Raw genomic sequence first — 20199 nt, 5'->3', positions numbered from 1 at the left:
AAACTTTTTGCGACCCCCTAAGTCGATGCACTGAATATAAATACGATTATTATTGATGAGAATTGTTAAAGTATACCTACACACGTTTCCTTTTTAACATTAACAACCGAAAAACGCAATACAAAATCAACTTTCAACAACTTAATGATTTTTATGTTTATACGGGTTATAGCTTAGTCTAAAATGGAAAAAAAAAGAAGTAAGTCCACCAAAGTGCCTGAAACTAAAAGAAAATGATAAAAATGATTACTTTATTGCAATTCAGGGACGTGAGGCCATTAGGATTTGACAGCTCAGGCTCTGAAGTTTTTGTCAACACGATTCCCTTGCCAATAGCTCAGCAAACACCGTTCAAACAGCTTTGCAAAATTGCTGCCAAGCAAGAAGCTTTTTTCTTCTCGACTGTCTTGTTCATTTTTGAAATGATGGCAAAAAGTAATAGTAATGATGACAATTTTAAAGTCAGCTTGTGCTCATACTTTTATCAAAATGTCTTTGCCACATATCACATATTTTCCTCTGCACTCTTCTTCAATTTCCATCGCTAAAACCTCTCTGGGTCAATGTTCCATTCAGCAGATTATTCAGGTGCAATGTTCCGATGCTTGTAAATATCATATTCAGTGCTAGAGCAGTGTAACGGCCTTGAAACGTCTCCATCTGAAGCTGAACAGGACGAAAATGTCTTGTCAGGCGGCCATTTTGCAACGTCCTTGACTCCTTCCGATGTCACTTGGATGGTTCCAAAGGAATGATGGTTTACTAAGCTGCCAAATGCTGACGCATGCCATCGCATCTGTCTGAATGATCCCTGACACAAAAGTCTATACGTGACTTTTAGGACATCCGGTCAATACAGTTTTTTTTTTTCTTTTGCACCATATTTACATGAAAAGGAAAAACATACTGTATGTTTTACTGAGAAAACTTTACACTTCATACAATGGCAAACAGGAAATCATTAAAAGCATTTTTACAGGAGGCATTTTTCCTACTTTCCTATATTGTAAGCCATTTATTTTGTCTTAAGAGTCATGTCAGGGTGTACGTATGATGGTTCTTAACTTTTTTTGACTTGCGTTTACTTCCCGCCCATCAGTTCTAAGGTATTATGAGAAACCCGATTTGGCATCTGCCGGCTGTGATTTCGGCAAATTTCGGGTATTGTGGTAGAAAAAACATTATCAAGTGGTACAATATGCAATTTTTTCTCACATTCCTCGAGGGGTTACTCGTACTCCTAGTCAGGAAACACCGGTTTAAACCTTTAATTGGCAATTATTATCAATATGCATGTGCGTGTGTGTTTTCCCCTGTTTGGGGCTTCGTCAGTAACGCGAATGAAAAGCGACGGTTCCACATGTAGCCAGTCAGTGGTGCGGAAAAAAAAAGGACATATCAAAAGGAAAAACCGCGAAGCAAATGAAACATGACGGCGTTTCCAAACAGCAGACAAAACGATGCGTCATCGGTACGAGAAACTGCGATGACTCACGAACGCGTCCTATGACGGTAACAAACCCGGCCGAGACCAGGCCGCTACCGAGTCCTCTTTGGACAGCCTCACCTCAGCTGGAAAAAGACGGCTTGCGCGCTATCCTGACCACATTGTACGTGTTCAGGCCCGGCGCGTCGAAGCCAGGGGAGATGCCGCGCTTGTCGTACGCGTAAAAGTTGAACAGCTGTCCATCCTGGGCCTCCAAGGACACGGATGCCGAGCCCACTCTGAGGACGCAGGGGTACTCCTTTTCGAAGACTACCTTAAAGACGCGCTCCACTAGGTAGTTGAGCTTTATGGTTCGGTACGTTTGCGGGATCAACTCTTCTATTTGAGGGCCGAATTGCTGCATGGTGAGAACGCCGTCCGAGCCGGCTTTGATTTCATAGAATGTGATGTTGCTGTAGGTGAAGAAGCCGACGTAGGCCTCCGGGTTCGGGGGCGCCGAAAGCACCCTCCGGGCCTCCCTGAAGGACTTTTCCAAGGCAGGGATGATGTGGCAGTAGGCTTTGGCCACCACGTCCTGCTTTTGGGACCGACCTCCTGCCATGAGCACCACTAGGCCGAGCTTAAGACGCGGCACGAGCGAGAAGGTGGCCGAGTAGCCATCCAGGTCGCCGTCTTTGCGCACCATCTCGTAACCCAGAAGCTCATTGACCTCCCACGGCGTCCCGGTGCGGTTGGCAAAGTAGTCTTTGTCGCATCTGAACAGCGGCGTGAGCATGATCTTCAAGGAGTCGGGATCCAGAAGCTTGCGATGATAGGCGCCCAGAAGCACCATGGCCAGCTTGGCCAGATCCGCCGCCGTGGAGAACATCTGACCCGACGGGCGATACCAACCCAAGTCGTAGAGCGGGGCAGGTTTCCCGTTGGAGTATACGCCCACGGCGACTTGGCCCTGGAGGCCTGGCGTGATGTCGAATCCGGTGTCTTCCATGCCCAGCCGGTCCAGGATGTTGTCCGAGACCCAACGCTGGTAGTCCGTGTTAACCACGCGCTCTGACATCACATGTGCCAGCAGTGAAAAGGCCAGGTTGCTGTAGTGACATCTGGAAAGAGGCGTTCATTTGAATGAAAAGAAAAGCATATTTAGCTAAATGCTAGCAAACAATGTAAATCACCATAGATGGGCTAACAAAGAGCATGTGTTGTTGTGTTAAAACCCTTGACCAATTTGAACACTAACCGTGGAGCATTATGTGTACACAGATAGTATAACATACTCTCAAGCATAGATTCTTTATCTTCTCGGGAGAACTGTTGTAACGAAACCTTACTTGGTTCCTGGATCGGCGACAAGTACGTCATCCTGCAGAAGGTTGATTGCTGACTGAGTCTTTCCTTTCCAGAGAAGGTTTGTTGCCCTGAGTCTCCTGGGCAATCCTAGTGTTGAAAATAAACCCAGTGAAACACGCAGTCATTCGTATGCTTGTCACAGACATACACTAACACGTACGCCACCTTCAGTCAATGGTGCCCTTCTTCACTTGTTATTTTTATACCGATCAATACTCTCACTCAATACAGCCATTAAATAGCTCTGATTCTTATCACGCAGGCTATGGAAGAACACAACCCGCTGTATTGTTAAGAATGGGGTGTCAAACTTGTCACCCGAGTTATGTCCTTAGTGGCTCCCATTATGAGGGTAAATTCCAGAGGTGGCCATTTTACACATTTTTGCTGATTCTCATTCAGCTAAGCCCAGCCTGCCATTATCTAAGACAAACCAGAACGTAATCGTAGGCCCATCCATCCATCCATCCATCCATCCATCCATCCATCCAGTCTGCTGCTCAGGAAGTGTACAGAATAAGAATCTTCTGGACACTGTGTGTCACCAGCTTAATGCTATACGTTAAAAAAAACTCACAAAGAAGAAGTCATGACGTCATGTAAAACGCATTGTTGCTATGTGCTAACAGCTGAGCTATAAATAAAGGACATAAAAATAAATACAAGGCTGATTGTTTGCAATGCAAAAGGACCAAAGCTGGATGTTTGGTAATGCCCAAACGGCGAGCCCTGCCCATTGGGAATTTTTTCAGTCAGTTGCGGCTGACAGCAGCTTGGGATGACACGCTTATTAACAATTTTTTCTATTTTTCTTTCAATTAAAAAATGATTGGACGGAACCAGGACTGGCCGAATTCTTTAACGCACACAGTATTATAGAGAGCAAAATAATGGATTCTGCCCCATTAATTTTTTGTCAGTGCTTCACGGCATCAATTTGCAGGCCGGATTATACCTGAGCCAGCCGGATCCAACACGTATGGGCTATACGTTTGACACTCCTGATTAACTGGCTAATAGTCAATCAGAGTGATGTTACCAACACCACTTTGCAGACAGAATACGGCAGCTCATTCATTCCAATCATATCTAAAAGTTGTTTCCTTGTCATGATGAATTACATTGGTTGACATTAAACTTCTATGACAATCAAATTGGAGTTTTAAGTAGAAGTCAGTGCTCTCACATTACTGTATTGTCGCAACATGACCCAGAGCACGGATTAAGTTTTAATATGTCTGCAGGCATGTGTCATGTTGGGCAGGAGTTGCATTAATGTGGAAAGTATTTGATTAGACTGTTTTGTTTATCCAAGCAACACCAGTGAACCTTAGTTTTCTTTTTTCTCTGTTTCTCATTCGATCATCAGCAAACGGGCTTTCTTTACTTAAAAACAACAATATAAAATGGGACACGATTTGAACAGAAACTTCAGAACCATGAGGCAGACGTGCAAAACCGTAGTAGCCGCCCATTTATTGCTACACGAAACCAAATCACGTCGTAGTTGAGTGAGCGTGAGTGTTAAAGGTACCAGAAAGCTGGCTCGCCATCCTGCGCAGCGTCACCGAGGACGAGCGTATGGGCACCTCGCCGCTGTCCAGAAAGATCAGGCCATCCGTCACGTATTTCAGCTCTGAGTCCCGAGTCCTCCCCATGGGGTTCTTGATGGTGAAGTTGTCCACGTATTTCTCCAGGGGATCATCCAGCGAGCCGATTTTGCCCTCCTCCCACAGCCTGTACAGCATCAGTGTGGGGAAGATCTTGGACAAGCTGGCAATTCTGAAAACAAAAAAAAAAACAATCCCATAAGATCAAAAGAGCTGCCTCTCCATGGTATCCTGGGTCATGCCTGGAACACCTCACCAGGGAGGCATTCAGGAGTCATACTATCAAAATGCCCAAAGCGCCTCATCTGGCTCCTTTCAATGTGGAGAAGCAGCAGTAACTCAAGAGTACCTCCAGATGACCGAGCTTCTCCCCATAACTCCAGACGCCCCCACAAGATCCCAAGATACCTCAGCTCCTTCACTTGGGGAAGAATCTAATCTCTGACGGGGAGAGGACACTCCACCCTTTCCCGATTGAGGACCAGGGTCTCAGATTTGGAGGGCCAAGATTATCATCCCGCCCACTCCACATTTGGCTGCTAGAGATTGCAGCCGGTAAAAACCAACAGTACCGCATCGTCTGCAAACCACGGAGATGCTATACTGAGGCCACCAAATTGGACCATCTACGTTGAATGTTAATGGTGCACTGCTTCCCCCTCCTGAGATGCCGGATGGTGGACCTAACTGGTGTTAAAGTCAAGAATACAAAGTGGGATGAGGTGGTCTTTAAAAGAATGTGGGATGAAAAATAGACCAAATTAAATTGGACTTCGCAGTTAATGGCTTCAAGTCATGCAAGGAGAAGGCATCTTTCTTCTTAAGTGGCGCACAAATCTAACTTGTCAACAGCAGGGCATTAGAATGAAAAACTCTCTAGACCAGTCGCTATTCCTGATTAATTAAGTTTCTTGTCACCTAAAAAGTGTGAAAAGTAAGTGAAAAACAACGGTTTTCACAAATGGACATGAGATTCGGTGAACATGTCAATTATACCCCCGCCCCTTCTTAAAAAATCAAACCAAAAACAAACAAAACAACAGGCAGGGTTTATGTATAATGTACAAAAACATTACTATAATGTTACCTGTAGATAGTGTACTCGTTGGGGGGTCCTGAGAACGCATCTGAGCTGTTCCTTTTGCCAAAGTTGCCGGTCCATAAAACCGTGTCGTTCAGGATGACTATGGCGGAGAGAGCCGGGAGACTAATCGGATTGATGCTTTTGCGAAGCAAAACGTCCACCTGACAACAGACAGACAACGGGGCACCTTCGGGAATCGGAAACAGGAAAAGCAAAATAATGCTGGCAGGCAACATAGGCTAACGTTTCCTCAAGCGACAAAGGTTGACACGTCAGGCCCTGCCAGGTCAACCGATGCGTTGTGAAACCTTCACAATCAAATCATCGACTCCCGAATGCTCCTTCCTGCACGTCTCGTTCGGCTTCCAGCAAACATGGCAGGAAAGAATAAACAGATGTTCAGGTGGAAACCTGAGCTCTATTACTTTCCCCGAGGGTCACACGGGAGACACAATGAGATGTTGAAGTCATTGTGTGTTTGTCGGAACAACAATAATAAAAGGGTCAGCCGCATTCTAGTTCCGGTTTCCCTTGGAGTAGCCTCATGAATGTAAAAACGTGCGTGCCAAATCACACCCTTACGCTATTACTTATACTTATTTGCACAACAAATAGATAGAACACCAATTTTGAAATCAGAAGAGAAGAATAATGTTTTTTCATTTAATATTGTGTAATACATGGTAACAATTGGTAACAAAAAATGCTTGCTATATTTATTAATATTTTTTACATATGATTTTATGGTACATTTTCAACATTGGAACAGATTGTAATATGTCTGTTTTGATTTACGTAATGGTATATATATATATATATATATATATATATATATATATATATATATATATATATATATATATATATATATATATATATATATATATATATATATATATACTTTTTTTAATCAAGTATTTATTATTTTTTTAAAAAAGCCCATTTTCTATGGTTTAACCATTTTTGCAAATTTTTGATTTATATAATGGTTACAGTTCATATATATATATATATATATATATATATATATATATATATATATATATATATATATATATATATATATATATATATATATATATATATACTTTGTTTTAATCAAGTATTTATTATTTTTAAAAAAGCCCATTTTCTATGGTTTAACCATTTTTGCCATGTCAAAAGTGACTCATGGGTTAGGGTTAGGGTTATGGTTAGGGTTAGTTAATTTTTTTATAACCTATAAAATGAAGAGTCACACCAGTTCAAACAAAAGGAGTAATGTCGCCTCTGAAAACCTTCATACGATTTCTCATTGAGATCGTTGATTGCTCCTCAAATTATGACAATTCAGCTGATTATCGATCTTGCATAAAATGGCAAATATCAATCAATCGCAATCAAACAAAAGTGCATGAAGCCTAGATATTGAAAGACAACATGGAACTTGACATGGAGATACTAATTTTCGAGTGCCAGATTTGACAACGAGTCCATGAGCAAACAGGCAATAAAGATCCTATACAAGATCTCTGGTGCATCGAGATACATGTGAGTACAGCTCACATTGAATCTCTATACAGTTTTCAAAGACATTGGATAAGGCTTTTCTTTTTTTTCTTTCCTTTCTTCTTCTTTTTTGTCATTGAAAATATTGATGCCATCACTTGTAAATCAACCAGAGTTGAAAATACTACAATTCTACAACGCTACACATCAGATGACAAAAACTGCTTGCCTTGCATGCTTTTTTTCTTTTAACTCCTGTCCTCAATGTTACTAATTTGTACTATTATCCTGACTTTCTTTGATTGCAGGGATCATACTGCTGCGTGCGCTGACACTTTCCACATGTTTAATCTCTTTTCGTGCTCTCTATCCCCTCAGGATTAGCAGTACAGCTGTACAGCACATCTAACAGATCTACAGCCGCTGACTCGAATCTCTCGCTTTCGTACCTTCTCCAGGGCCTCTTTCAGACCGGGAATGGGATGCTGCAGCGGAACGGGCTCGGGGAAGCGGGGACACCTCATTTCGGATTTGGCATTGTCCCCCAGCGTTTCATCTGTACGTTGGAATGGAAATGGAGAACAAGAAGGAGAAGACAATGAGCGGAGGGAACATAAAGGGACATCACCTGATGACTGACAGAATAAAGCAGGCCCAAATCATACCACGATTTGAGGGACTTATCGATTCTTTCCCGTCGCGGTTAGATAATAGCCGCCTTTCGAATCTCAAGCCGTAATTTGCATTTTGAACCCGAAGATGAGAACATGGAATCGGGACACGTGGAGCTCATCTTTCCCCGATGATGCATTGAGAGCCACATGGGGACAAGGCTTGGCGTATACACTTGAAGAGTTCCATTCATCTCGACAAAAGGCAGTTCCCAATCACCTTTTGCACTGCATATATTTCCTGCCTCGTTTTATTGAGACCTGCGCAACAAAGTCTCATGAAATGAGATTTCGTGTCTGATTTAATCCAGTCGTATATGGAAATAACACGCATAATGGTCTGACATCTGGTACATTGACACATCACAGTTCGGTTCTTCCGTTGTGAAGATAGCATGTTAATGGCTTGTGTGAGTTTTGGCATGTTATTTGGGCTTCCTCCCAGGTTTCAAATAAAGTCTGTTAGGTCCATTGAGGACTGTTCATTGTGAGTTCGGCTGGTTGTGTGTTCATCTTTATGTGCCCTATAATTAATTGGCAACCATCCCAGTGTGTACCTGATCCCTCTCTCAAATGAAAGAGCTTCCCGCTCAGCCATGACCCTAAGAACAAGTGCGATGTTTAAAACACACAACGGTTGGATGGATATTGTGGTACTAGATGGAGAGTATGAACAGTCATCCAGTTATTTTTCTTTTGGCCAATGTGTCTTCAAGTAATACTTGCTAGCACGGCCACAACACCCTAAACTTCCTCATCGTTGTTCTAGTGGAAGACATCACAGTTAGAGGGGGCAGCGTTTCCCATTGGTCATTTTCACGAGAGCTGATAAAAAGTAGACAGACCAATGTTGTTGTTGTTTTTTTTTTTCAGGACTAACATCTTTACCAATTATTGAGCAAAAAATCATTCTGGCCGCTTGTATCCAACATGTTCTTTGGATCAGAACCCACAACTCGTGTCCATAGGTGAGGGCAGGAACGTAGATTGACCGGTAAATAGAGAGCTTCGTTTTTCAGATCAGCTCTTTCTTTACCACAATTTGATCGGTACAGCGTCTGCATCGGAGCAGACGCCGTTCCGATCCGTCTTTCAAACTCCTGTCCCGTCCTACCTTCACTCCTGGACAAGACCCCAAGATACTTAAACTCCTTCACTTGAGGCGGGACTTCACCCCCTATCCATATCCTTTTCCGACTGAAGGCCATGGTCTCAGGTTTGGAGGTGCGACTGCGGCTGCGAACCGCTCCAGTGACTTGGAGCTTACAGCCCAAAGAAGCCGTGAACAAATTGCAAACGAATTTGACTTACTACCGGCGATGCGGACCAAATTCTGACATTGGTGGTACTGGTAGACATACTCCCCAAGCCCCACCCAAAAAACTCCCAGAGGGACAGCCTTGAACGCCTTTTCCAAGTCCACAAAAAACTTGTAGACCGTTTGGGTAAACTTCCATGCACCCACGAGGATCCTGCCGAAGGTGGAGAGCTGGTCCACTGTTTTATGGGGCTCCTCCTGAATCCGAGGTTTGACTTCCTGACAGACCCTACTCTCCAATACCCCGGAATAGATCTTATCTTCTAATCCCTTTGTTGTTGGAACACACCCTCAGGACCCCCTTTGTGAAAAGGCGGACCACCACCCCTCTGCTAATCCAGATGTACTGTCCCCGATGTCCATGCGATGTTGTAGCGGTGTGTTGACTAAAACAGAACCTGGCTTTAAATTCTTAGTGCTAATAAAAAGGCGTAGTTTCAAAAAGAGACCAAACCATTTGTAAACAAGCAGGAGGACTTTCAAAATGACACGTTTAAAAGATGCACGCCTCTTTATTTTTAGCGTGCTTTTATACAATTGGGTTTGTTTTTCTGCCGATGGTAAAACGGCCTTTCTATTTGATTTGCTTAGAGAGCTGGCAACAGTTTTGGCAATCTAAAACCCATTAGAATGCATCGTAAACTGTACTTGCAGAATCTATTTCACTCTATTACAGTAAATGTATATTTTTAATAAGCCCCACCCATCGCTTTTTGAATTAGCCTTATTATACTCAATTGACAGATTTTTTTTTTTTAATTCCTCTAACTGTGGGATCAGTCGGAGGACCTTGACAGCCGCTGAAAAAGCGCTCACCTGGCTGCACCTTCGGTAGCTGATATTGCCAGAAGAAACATCCCGTCATCACCATGGACAGCATGAGAAAGAACACCAAACCCACTTGGGTCCATTTCAACTTCATCGTCTTGGTTTTTGTGACTCCTTGGAATTGGACGGTGGAGGCGGGAGGAGGAGGAGGAGGAGCCGGAGGGACAGCCGCAGCGGCAGGAGGAGTTGTCTTGAACGGAAGCACACGTCGCTCACTTATAAAAATCTCGCACAAAAATGACTCAAATCCAAAACGCAAGCGATCCACTCGGCACGCCACGCGGTACTCACCCCCAGAGCGGGATGGATGAGATTAAGAATGACACAGCAATCTTCTTACCATTCAATCAAGCGACTAAACACCGTTCTGCTTTGGTTGGGCCCCAAAGGCAACGGCGGCGTCCCATGATGCCAACAGGCCGACTCTCATGTCTGATTTTGCTGCGACTGCGCCGTAATCTGACGGCCGACGCCAGCCACTCTTTCTACATAACAATTCAATTTCCTCTCCTGTAGCTCCAGCCTGTTGACATCATAATCCCCAGATTTACTCCACCAAAGAGCTCGGTCAGGGGGGGAAATCTTAATCCCTAATCCCTGTGAATCACTTTGCTTCAGTCCAGTCTAGCGAGGGTATCAAGCAAGATGGCTGTCTTCGGCCCCACGCGGGTTGGCACCGTTGGCCCCGCTGGGTTGAGCCGCTATGTGTCGCCATCGTGCAGCCGTTACGGTCCAAAATAAAATCCACCATGTTACACTAAACTGGGGAGTTTAGTTCAAAAAGTGAAACTCTTAATCTGTGTGGATTCACTATACACAGTGAGATATTTCATCTACCATGTACCATTATGAATTGCACTTTTTTTTCATAGTCAGGCTTTGTCCCGTGATTTATATTCACTTCTTTTTTTATTTATGGTTCAGTTTTTTAAAACGTACAGTTATCCCACAAGATGACAGACGGTACGTATTTAAACTGTACATTCACATTTGGTGTTTTAAAGCCAATTCTAACTTTTTTTTTGACTCACCACCAAAGGAGAGACGTTTGGCTTTGAAACCCTGACGCTCTTCATAACATCCAGAAGAAGGTATGCCGTGAGGGCCTTCAAGGCCGTCTCTCAAACATCATCACAAGCACGGAGCTGCCTTTAAACTTTGTATACATTTATAAAATCCTGTATGAATTTATTACCAACGTTGTTTCCTCTTTGTTTAAAAGCTCTTTGTGTTGCCTGCACAGCCTACTTTTGTTTATGGATTAGCTCATTTATTACTGTATATATATATATATATAATTTTCATATTTTTAGCCCCTCTGAGTTGTTATATCAATGTGAAATTCAATAGGACCCTGCAGGCCTGGTACAATTGTTTCAATTTATGGAACAACTCTGAAATAGAACTGAAAACATATAAAAAAACATATTTCCAAATTGAATAAGAGAATGTATAAACTTTTGGATACATTTGTAACATATACATTTTATATTCAGTACTCGATATATGATTTTATTTGAGTATTTATGATTGTATGTATGAACTACGTGCAATGTCTTTTTATGTTCACTAAAATAATCTATTAAACAAAAAAAAATATGCTATTGAAGTATTGATTTCGATTTTGAACTGCAATTTAACTAACAGTATTCTGTTGGTGTTGAAAATATCCATCCATCCATTTTCTATAAATATGTTGGGACTAAACATGGAGGCATGTTCAGTGCAATGTTTGTATCGGCCAGTAAGTCACATCGTGATGAGAATATCAGCAGTTTTAAGATATCTGATGCTGCCTCTACATCACCACATTGCGTAACTGGCATTTCATGGTGAGTGCAAGGAATCTCAGTTTCTCTCGAAACCTCTCAAAAAGTGATGACATTTGTACTTTTATGCCGTGTTTACATTTTACGATTAAATATGCGGTAGGATACCATAATCAGCTACTTATCACTGGTAACAGATACAGCTTCCTTCTCACGCATCCCTGCAGTGCCACGGCGCTATTTACATGGTTGGACGCAGCAAGACCACTGCTTCCATTCGGAAGTGGGTTCTTCCTGGACGGCCTTGAATAAATGCAAGCCTTATTCCACTCATTAGACACCAAATGTCTCTGCATTGGTGTCTCAGGGGCAGTGTGCTGGCTCAGATGCACAGAAACACTTGTTGATTGACAGTTTAAATAAGCAAATTCATTTTTAAATATACGTAAACCTCCATCGGAGCATTTGGCAACACATTTTTCATGACGTTAACCTTGATAATGTATGGCTCCCCACCAATGCCGCATTTGTTAAACGTGGTTGTGCCATTTCTTTCCCCAGCAGGAAGCCCCCGCCAACCGCTATCACAATTACGCACGCTCACATCCGATTGGTCACACGGGAGCCTCGTGCCGCAGCTCCACTTGCTAGAAAGCTGCACATTTTGGCAGATATGCATATGGTTGACTGGATGTCGGCAAAGCCATATAGTATTACTCACGTAAAGCAAATTAGAGTTAAACCATAGAGCAGAACAAATCTTGATATTGATTCGGTGCAAAGATTAACAGGATGATTTCAGCTGTCCTAGACAAGGTGAGAAATCTGACTAGAAGTACTGTCACATCTATACTGTCGAAATTTACTCCATTTGAGGTGAACCAAATTTTTAATCTACCGTAAAGGAAAAGCTCTTCAGTCAAAGTTTCATCCAGTGGGATCTTGCTATTGCCTAAACAGGGTGCGTATGCGTGTGTGTATTTTTTGTGAGGTAGTCCCACGAACGGCTCACATTTTTATGCAGGCCATTTTTTAATGTTATAAAGTGATGATTATCTCACGCTGGAAGTGTTTCCTGCACTGGCCTCCTTTTTGGAGTACTATGAAAGACAGACATTTCTCCAATCCTTTCATCTTTACATCAAAAGCATTTCGCATGAAAGGGAAAACATTGAAAGAAAACAGGGAGCTGAAATTTCACCCAGATAATGACAACATGTCAAAGTCCAACATGTCATAATCACTTAGTTATCACACTACCAGGAAACCGTGCCATATAAAAACAAAGTCATCATTATCCAAGGTCCACATTTATCCTTTTTGGCCAACCCACTCATCCTCATTCGCTATGAACAAATGAAAAAAAAAATTGTATAAAATGTATCGTGAAATCATCACACACAAAGAATTTTCTGGAATGGCCTGATAGTCAGGGATTTCTCTGCAGCCCGCACAGATTCATGATACCCTCTGCCGGAAGCAGCAAAGCAATCATGTGCTAAGCCTGACATGTAGTTATGATCAAACAATGAAATCCTATCTATACAAAAGACGCAGATGGTTTTCACTGAGGGATTCGTGTTATTCATGTCTCTAATACGGATTTAAGTTAGCGGTTTCCTCACGAGTCGCAATGATCGCATCTTCTGTAAAAACTGACTTTTGTGACCTGTACTCGCGGTTTTGATATAAAACTCCGTGCGATCCGTTGCGAAATGAACCAATCGCTAAAGTTGTATGTGTTGAGAGTCTTGGTAGTATCTTGAATGTTGTGTTCTGCAATTTGGCTGGGGCTTTGTCAGAAGATATTAGTGATTTGTGCAAAAGCTCATTCCCGTAAGGATAGCGTGCAGGTGTTGATCCAGGTTACATAACCTGCAATAAAACACATGCAGGCGCACACAGATGTGCGCAGGCATGACATTTTTCTGTGTCTTTACCTGTGCTTGTAGCCCATCCACAGTGGTCTCCCTCAGGACTTTACTCCCGGTCTTGCCCATGGTTCCAATTCACCAGCTGTGACCTGACACAAAATCACAGAAACGGGGCCTCGTTTGCATTTGCTCCATATTTGTGCGCAACATGGCGCTTTTCACACACTCGCACACACGCCGGCGATGCCAGCTCACCCCAACGTCATCTGCTAAGTAACAAGGTAACAACAGCAATGAAAAAATAAAAAAAACACCATCAGTCACTGTAATCACGCGAGGATACATTAATGATTGTTTCCGCAGTAAATGTCCCAGTGCAAACACTAACAGTGAGACACACACACACACACACACACACACACACACACGCAAATGTAAAACAAAATAAGCTATTTCGAAGCACGTCACACTACACATTAATACCGTTTTAAAATATGCATTTTTTGCAGGTATTGCAAGTAATATATGAGACGATATGGGCAAGTGGTAGGTAGAGAAATGTGTACATTTGTTGACCATGTATTTCATTGCTGAGAAAAACAAATGCACGCGAGAAATAATGCTGACAGATGCTTTCAACGGAAGCCCAAAGAAAGGACTCAATTTATGACCACAATGCAGCTTGATGCATATCAAATAAATCGCCATTTGAATAATGTACTGTATTGCAACTCTATATGATCTAAAACTCTTGAGTTATAAAAAAAATGACGTCAACTTACTGAGCATTCTGCTTTTTCTTTGTCTTTTTTTGTTACCTATCTATGTTATCTATTCATACAAGGGGGCAGTACATCCTTCCAAGGTCAAAAGAAGTATAGTTAACTGTATTTATGGGGTTTCTGTGTAGCAACTAACTTATCACATCTTGGTTCAGATATTTAAGACAGAAAGAGGCACAAACCACTCTATGCTAAAGTGGAATAAAATTGGAGCTCCCAGGAAAATCAGGACCGAAATCTCTACAGGTGAATGATGAAGGTCACGTGACCTCTTCTCGCTCTTTGTCTCTACTGTGACCAGAATCTTTCCTTAATTCAAATCATTTTTTCGTAGTCATAAGCTTCTTCTTTCAGTCCAACCCACTTTCGTCGGATAATAACTTTATTTTATCCCATTTCTTTACCCAGGCAATGTCACAAAATAGACCTCATGAATGACGTCAATGTTGATTTTGTTGTTTTTTTTTCTTAATTTCTCAAAGAGTAACAACTTTTTCAACCTCATGTGGTGACTTTTTTTTATTAAAAAAAAAAAGTATCTGCACTTGGGTGAATGGGGTTCACAGCCTCCTTAAACGCCGTACCTAAACCAAAATAATAAAGTTGTTTTCGAAGAGGGTTGCTGATGGAAGATAGAACAAATAAATACATAAATAGTTTGTAAAAGATTGACTAAAACTCCCTCAAAGTAGGCTGTAGTTGAGCCACACATGCGCCATTGGTGGAGAAAGGTTTAACGTCCAAATCCACAAAATCATTTCACATTTAAAGTGTGACATATTTCCCGAATGGATCTCTGCTGATTTCATGTCTCAGAAAAATTTCACAATCCAGGATGTAGGGTTGCCATCAGACTTCACTTACTCGTGCATCTTTGGTAGTTACGTATACATTTCCGGGTTACGGTTAAGATGTCGGAAGAGAATCGTAGCTTATCGAAAGTGGCCGAGAAAGTCACAGAAAAAAATTACTGGTACTTCTGTGCGAATTTGAGTATGTGGCCCTGTATTAAGAGTGAATGGCAAAAATGCATTGAGATTCGTAGTGGATCCAACGAGTTCAAACGAAAAGACTGCCTTACTAACGGGTCTCAAAGTAGGGAGGACAAAAGCCTCTGTCCTTTAATGCAGGTTTTAATTGCAAAACATTGACGCCGGAAACATTTAATTAGTTATATAACACCCAGCCACCAGAACAAGGAATGGAGCACACGTAGTGCAAGTTGCAATCGGCCAAGATTTTTGCCATAGGAGAGTTCGGAAAGTGGCTCCCTTGGCCAAAAATGGCTCTTGTGGACCACATGTTATGTTGCGCTGGCAGCAAATAACAAACACTGTAAAAAGTGCAGTAATATTGTCGAGTCCCAAAGTCCCGTAGCTTCGTGCTTAGAAACAGCTTTGAATGCTAAGTACGTCAGATGGCTCGTTCTGTGTTTTCAATTTGCTGTTGAATTTGCTGCTATTGTACATTGTAAAATACAGTATGGAAGGCTAATACAATACTGTAAAAGGCAAGGCAGCTTTTTTAATACGGCACATTTCATAACAAGGTCACTCAACGTGCTTTACGCAATCAAAAAGACGCCATTTGAAAGCGTGTACAAACAAAAAAATAAACATCTGAAAATAGTTCCATAGCTATCTTGTAAATTTATACAAGGTAGCAGTAAGGTGACATCTTTTAAGCAGTTGTCTTCAGGGGGAGGATAAGCTAAAGGGAGCGCGCTACAGAAAATGACCCAATTAATTCAGTGAGATCATTAACACGTCAATTCGAACAGATAACATGATAACGCCGCCCAGAGATTTACAAGTGTGTCGTTTGTTCGGCGGGTGGCTCTGGGATAGAAATGACACGAATGTCACGTTTCATTTCAAGTGCAGGATTTCATGTGCTGATTCTGCTTTTGTATTTGATTTAGTAGCACTGGTGCGACCTACTGAAAAATGTGTCACATTCTTTTTTGAAGAGGTTCAGCGTGGCCATTCTTGCTTAAGTATAATTGTCTCCATAAGCACGCTGTTTAGTATGGCAAAGATGGACAGTGACTTTGTATACAGTACCAGACAAAAATTTGGAAACACCCGTCAATTCCGTGTTTTTATCATTGCATATAGACTTATTTGGTGAACAAAAAAATGTTAATCAAAACAGAATGTTTTATTTGTTCTAAGTAGACACCTTTTGCTCAAATATAACAGCTTGCACAACTTTCTGAGTCAGCTTGATGATGTGGGTATTGCTTTATGAACTGGAATAACTTTGAATGCACCAACATTCATTAACAAGTGATCACGGAATTTTGGGTAATTTTGAGTTTTCAAACCTTTGACTGGGTCTGTATGTTTGCACTGTAATTGACCACTATTAGTCGTTTTACATGTAGACTCCATTCCAGATCTCTGGTCAATCACCTCTTCACATTTGACCTATTCCGATCCAGCGCTTACGTGCTTGTTCTGTTCATTAGATGGTCCGTGTGACACGTCGAGCTCTGCCTTGTCTCTTGAGCAGAGTAGTTGTAATGGTCCCGACGCTTTTATTAAAGCAGCCACTTCATTAAAAAACAAATGACGCCGCAGAAGAGCTCCAGTAAGATGCAACAATTTGAATGTGCGTTTTACATCAGGATGAAACATGCGCAGACCGGATGCAACTTGGCCGTTTCGATGGAACTGTATACAAGACGCTTGTTGGTATTGGCAAAAGTAATATAGCACCCTTGTGATTACAAATCAAATTCCATTTCCTTTTTATTTTGACAGGTGATTATATGGAGCATTGTCATTCCAACTGATTAGATTAATTCTAATTGGAATACATGACTCGGTGTAAAACTGGCTACAACAAGTTTGTCTGCCTGAAGCTGAGGAAACCAAGTGATTATTTTGTATAATTGTCAAAAAAGAAAACTTAGGCTTTGATTTTATGTGATTAATTTGTTCCATGAATTTGGGCTAGCTCTAATAATATGGGTAGAAATGAGTCTCACAGATATCAGCAATTTTCAGGTGATTTTTGGATACATTGTTCAAATATAGACTCATCGTGTGTGTTTTGAGACGGAAGCTGATCTGAAAGCTTTCGCAGTGTTAGAGTACGTTAAGAAATTATAACCATGAGAATTAAACATACAGCGAGGTGGATTGTAATTGCAATTGGAGGACAGAAATACAGCCTGATTTACAACGTTGATATTAACTTGGTCTCATATTTGGACCGAGCGCGGTTCGAGTATTACTCCCATCCTATGCAATCCAATGATTACGCACGATCCCGTTGACCTTCGTGATTTACAAGTGTCGTTCAAGTTTAATGCCCCATGAAATATTTATATCGCGTATCGGAATTATTGCCCTTGATGAGGCCACAACGGAGCGTCTCTCAATATGCGAGCTTACATAATAATTCAGCTGAGCATAAAAATAAACAAACTTCCCATCATTTTTCCCATCAAAAATATATTAACCAACACTTATAATGTTACACGTCAGTGCTCCAGCAATAATATAAGCAGTACTGCACACAAGCAGATTATATAAGCCCTGTAATGAGTCCATTTTTTTTTTTTAGGCCACGAGAACCCTTGCAGCCATTCGCTTCTTGTCCACTTACCTCAGGATCTATGGCTCACGCTTCTTTTGGGTCTTTATCGACGCGGGGATGTAGGGAGGAAAAAAAAACAAAACAGAAGTATCCCGCGTTGCTTCTGTTCCGACTTTGGGAGCTCGGGACGCCCTCCTGACAGATGTTGGTATCATAGTTATGACTAAATCCCACTTGTATCAAACCCAGCATTCTGGATTAAGCAGCGCAGCCAATGGCCACATCTGCCGTTGCACTCAAATAGGTGCCCTTTTACTGTGCATGCTTGTGTGTGTGACCGTGTGTGTTTTCATTTGATATTTTGGGATGACACATCGACTGAATGGAAAAAACAACACGCGCACGCACGCGCTTAGCAGCTTGGCAGAGATTTTGTCACATTAAATGATGTTTTCTTGGTGCTGTGCTGCAAAACATAAGCCAGGAAATCTTGGTTTCATCAGATCGGAGTCATACTGTACTTACACACACATGCATACGCCCTTGCACATGCACGCACACACGCATGGGGATTTTTCCATCATAGTGGGGACATACTTACTTACCCTAATCTCAAACAAAATCCAAATCAAATTTATATTATAAAACCAAAGGCACAAGCATGTACCGCATTTTCCGCACTATAAGGCGCACCTAAAAGCCTTGTTTGTTTTTTTTTTTTTTAAAAAAAGCTGATTGTGCGCCTTATAATCAGGTGCGCCTTATATATGGATCAACATTGAGATTGGGATCCGCAGATGGGGAATGAACCGATAAAGTAAGCTTTGAAGCTTTTAGTTTTTATTTTGGGCTTTCATACTCAATTAAGATTCAGAATTTCATCTTTCAAATAAGTATTGTCTCCATCCTAAATTAGGTTTTGAAGATTTTAGTTTTAATTAGGGGGTTTTAGATCAGATTACTGTTGAGAATTCGGGTTGGAACCCACAGTTATGATTTCTAAAGAGAGTTTCAAAACAACATCTCATATTATTGATTTAAAATGGGTTGGTGTTTTAAATTAGGGTTCCGTTACTACGTAAGGGTTTCAATTGTTTTCAAACAAGGAATAATTAGTGTTTCTAGTCAGAGCTAGGGTTTAAAGACTGGATGGATAATTTGAATTGAGGTTTAAAATTAGTGTTACAGTTTTAAGTTTTTTATTTGATATGGATTTTTTTTAAATCAAAGTTAGGGTTTCAAAAAAATAGGAAACATTTACTGGGTTGTGGTTTCAAGGCTTGGAAAAGTTTCCAAACAAAGTTTAGTGTTTACAGAGATTAGGTTTGAAAACTGTGTTGGGGCTCCAAATTTAGGTTCCAAATTAGGTTTAAGATTTCAAGGTGGGGTTTCAAGCAACTTTTTGGGGTTCTATTTCAATTTGAAGACACTGGTCCAAAGCAGTGTTAAGATTTCAAGTAGGGTTCCAAGCCAAGGTTGGGGTCTCAAATACAAGTTTCAATAGGTTTTAGTTCAAATTGATTCAGGGTGTCAAAGTAGGGTTTCAACCAAGCCAAGGTTAAGGTTGAAAGATTTAGGAGCAATGTATGGTTCAAACCAAGGTTAGGGTTTGAAATTCCAGTTTTACCAGTTTAGGGATTTGAGCAGGGGTTAGGGTCTCATAGAAACATTTTCAAACTAAAGTTGTGATTTCGGATCTCCGAGCGGGCTTTCAAACTGAGGTGTAATGTTTTCACCCAAATGTCTGACTGGAATCCAGTCAGACATTTTGGTGAAAACACCCGCACCACCGGGTCAGACAGCTGCACGCAGGGTGAGTCCGGTGGGCTCGGGCCGACCGGTTGCCCGCGGCAACGGCCGCATCCGTGACCGACACGCCGCGGAACCTCGGGGGAATCGCCGAGCACGACGCAGTAAATTTAATCTACAAAATACTAATTGACTGCGCTTGTGCACTTTCACCAGAGAATTAATATGCAGGCCGCACACTTAAGTGCGGCTTAATGTGCAGAGGCTCAGGCTTAACGCAAGCTGTCGCGGTCAGTGGCTCTCGTGCGCAAGATCTGTCCACTCCGACATGCGCATTTGCGTGCATGTGTGAGATGAAACTAAACCCATAGCTTAATTCAGCCAACATTCTTACAATGTCATTGTTTATTCTATGCATACAATGAACACACTTAATGGGTAAAGTGCAATCCCCGCCTCGTTTTCTCCTCGCGAGATTGCCTCCGCACGCTGATGCTATCGATTTAATTAATGCTGCATAATGTATGCTCACGTACCGTATATAAAAGTGTAAAACCCTTTTCCATTATTGCACTCGCTCACAAGTATGTAATCCTAGCAAGAACTGGGTAAAGCTACTTGAAACGTTTCATAAATGCTTTGTTTTTTTTAAACCAATAAACAAGGTCAACCGCCCACTGTGTCTT

At 41.7% G+C, this 20199-nt stretch overlaps 1 protein-coding gene across 3 annotated transcripts; it reads right to left on the bottom strand.

Annotated features, from left to right (window-relative positions):
- Window positions 1-462: 462 nt before the first annotated feature.
- On the bottom strand, window positions 463-18026 carry lactbl1b (lactamase, beta-like 1b). Of its 3 annotated transcripts, XM_088423684.1 has the most exons (8): window positions 17834-18026; window positions 13503-13585; window positions 9782-9983; window positions 7426-7532; window positions 5492-5649; window positions 4329-4576; window positions 2776-2881; window positions 463-2547 (listed from the first exon to the last, which is right to left on the bottom strand). In XM_088423684.1, exons 2-8 carry the CDS (start codon window positions 13560-13562, stop codon window positions 1569-1571), a joined length of 1860 nt encoding a protein of 619 aa, XP_088279810.1. In that variant the 5' UTR covers window positions 13563-13585; window positions 17834-18026; the 3' UTR covers window positions 463-1568. The 3 variants fall into 3 exon arrangements, with proteins under 3 accessions (XP_088279810.1, XP_088279812.1, XP_088279811.1); XM_088423686.1 differs by lacking the exons at window positions 13503-13585; window positions 17834-18026 and adding an exon at window positions 10085-11372; XM_088423685.1 differs by lacking the exons at window positions 13503-13585; window positions 17834-18026 and adding an exon at window positions 10134-11372.
- Between the last annotated feature and the right edge of the window lie 2173 nt (window positions 18027-20199).

The sequence above is a fragment of the Hippichthys cyanospilos genome, chromosome 9 (genome assembly GCF_059441005.1).
Source record: "Hippichthys cyanospilos isolate Australia breed blue-spotted pipefish chromosome 9, RoL_Hcya_1.0, whole genome shotgun sequence".
NCBI classification, from domain to species: Eukaryota; Metazoa; Chordata; class Actinopteri; order Syngnathiformes; family Syngnathidae; genus Hippichthys; species Hippichthys cyanospilos.
The sequence above is the reverse complement of the archived record's forward strand: the minus strand, read 5'-3'. Positions and strand labels throughout refer to the sequence as shown.

Bases quoted from the DNA above. Each gene is read 5' to 3' on its own strand.
- lactbl1b (XM_088423684.1), bottom strand. From the start codon at position 13,562: ATGGGCAAGACCGGGAGTAAAGTCCTGAGGGAGACCACTGTGGATGGG. The intron at 9,984-13,502 runs GTAAAGACACAG...CTTCCGTTCAAG, and splicing joins TGGATGGGCTACAAGCACAG to ACAACTCCTCCTGCCGCTGC. The intron at 4,577-5,491 runs GTAACATTATAG...TTTTGTTTTCAG, and splicing joins AACGAGTACACTATCTACAG to AATTGCCAGCTTGTCCAAGA.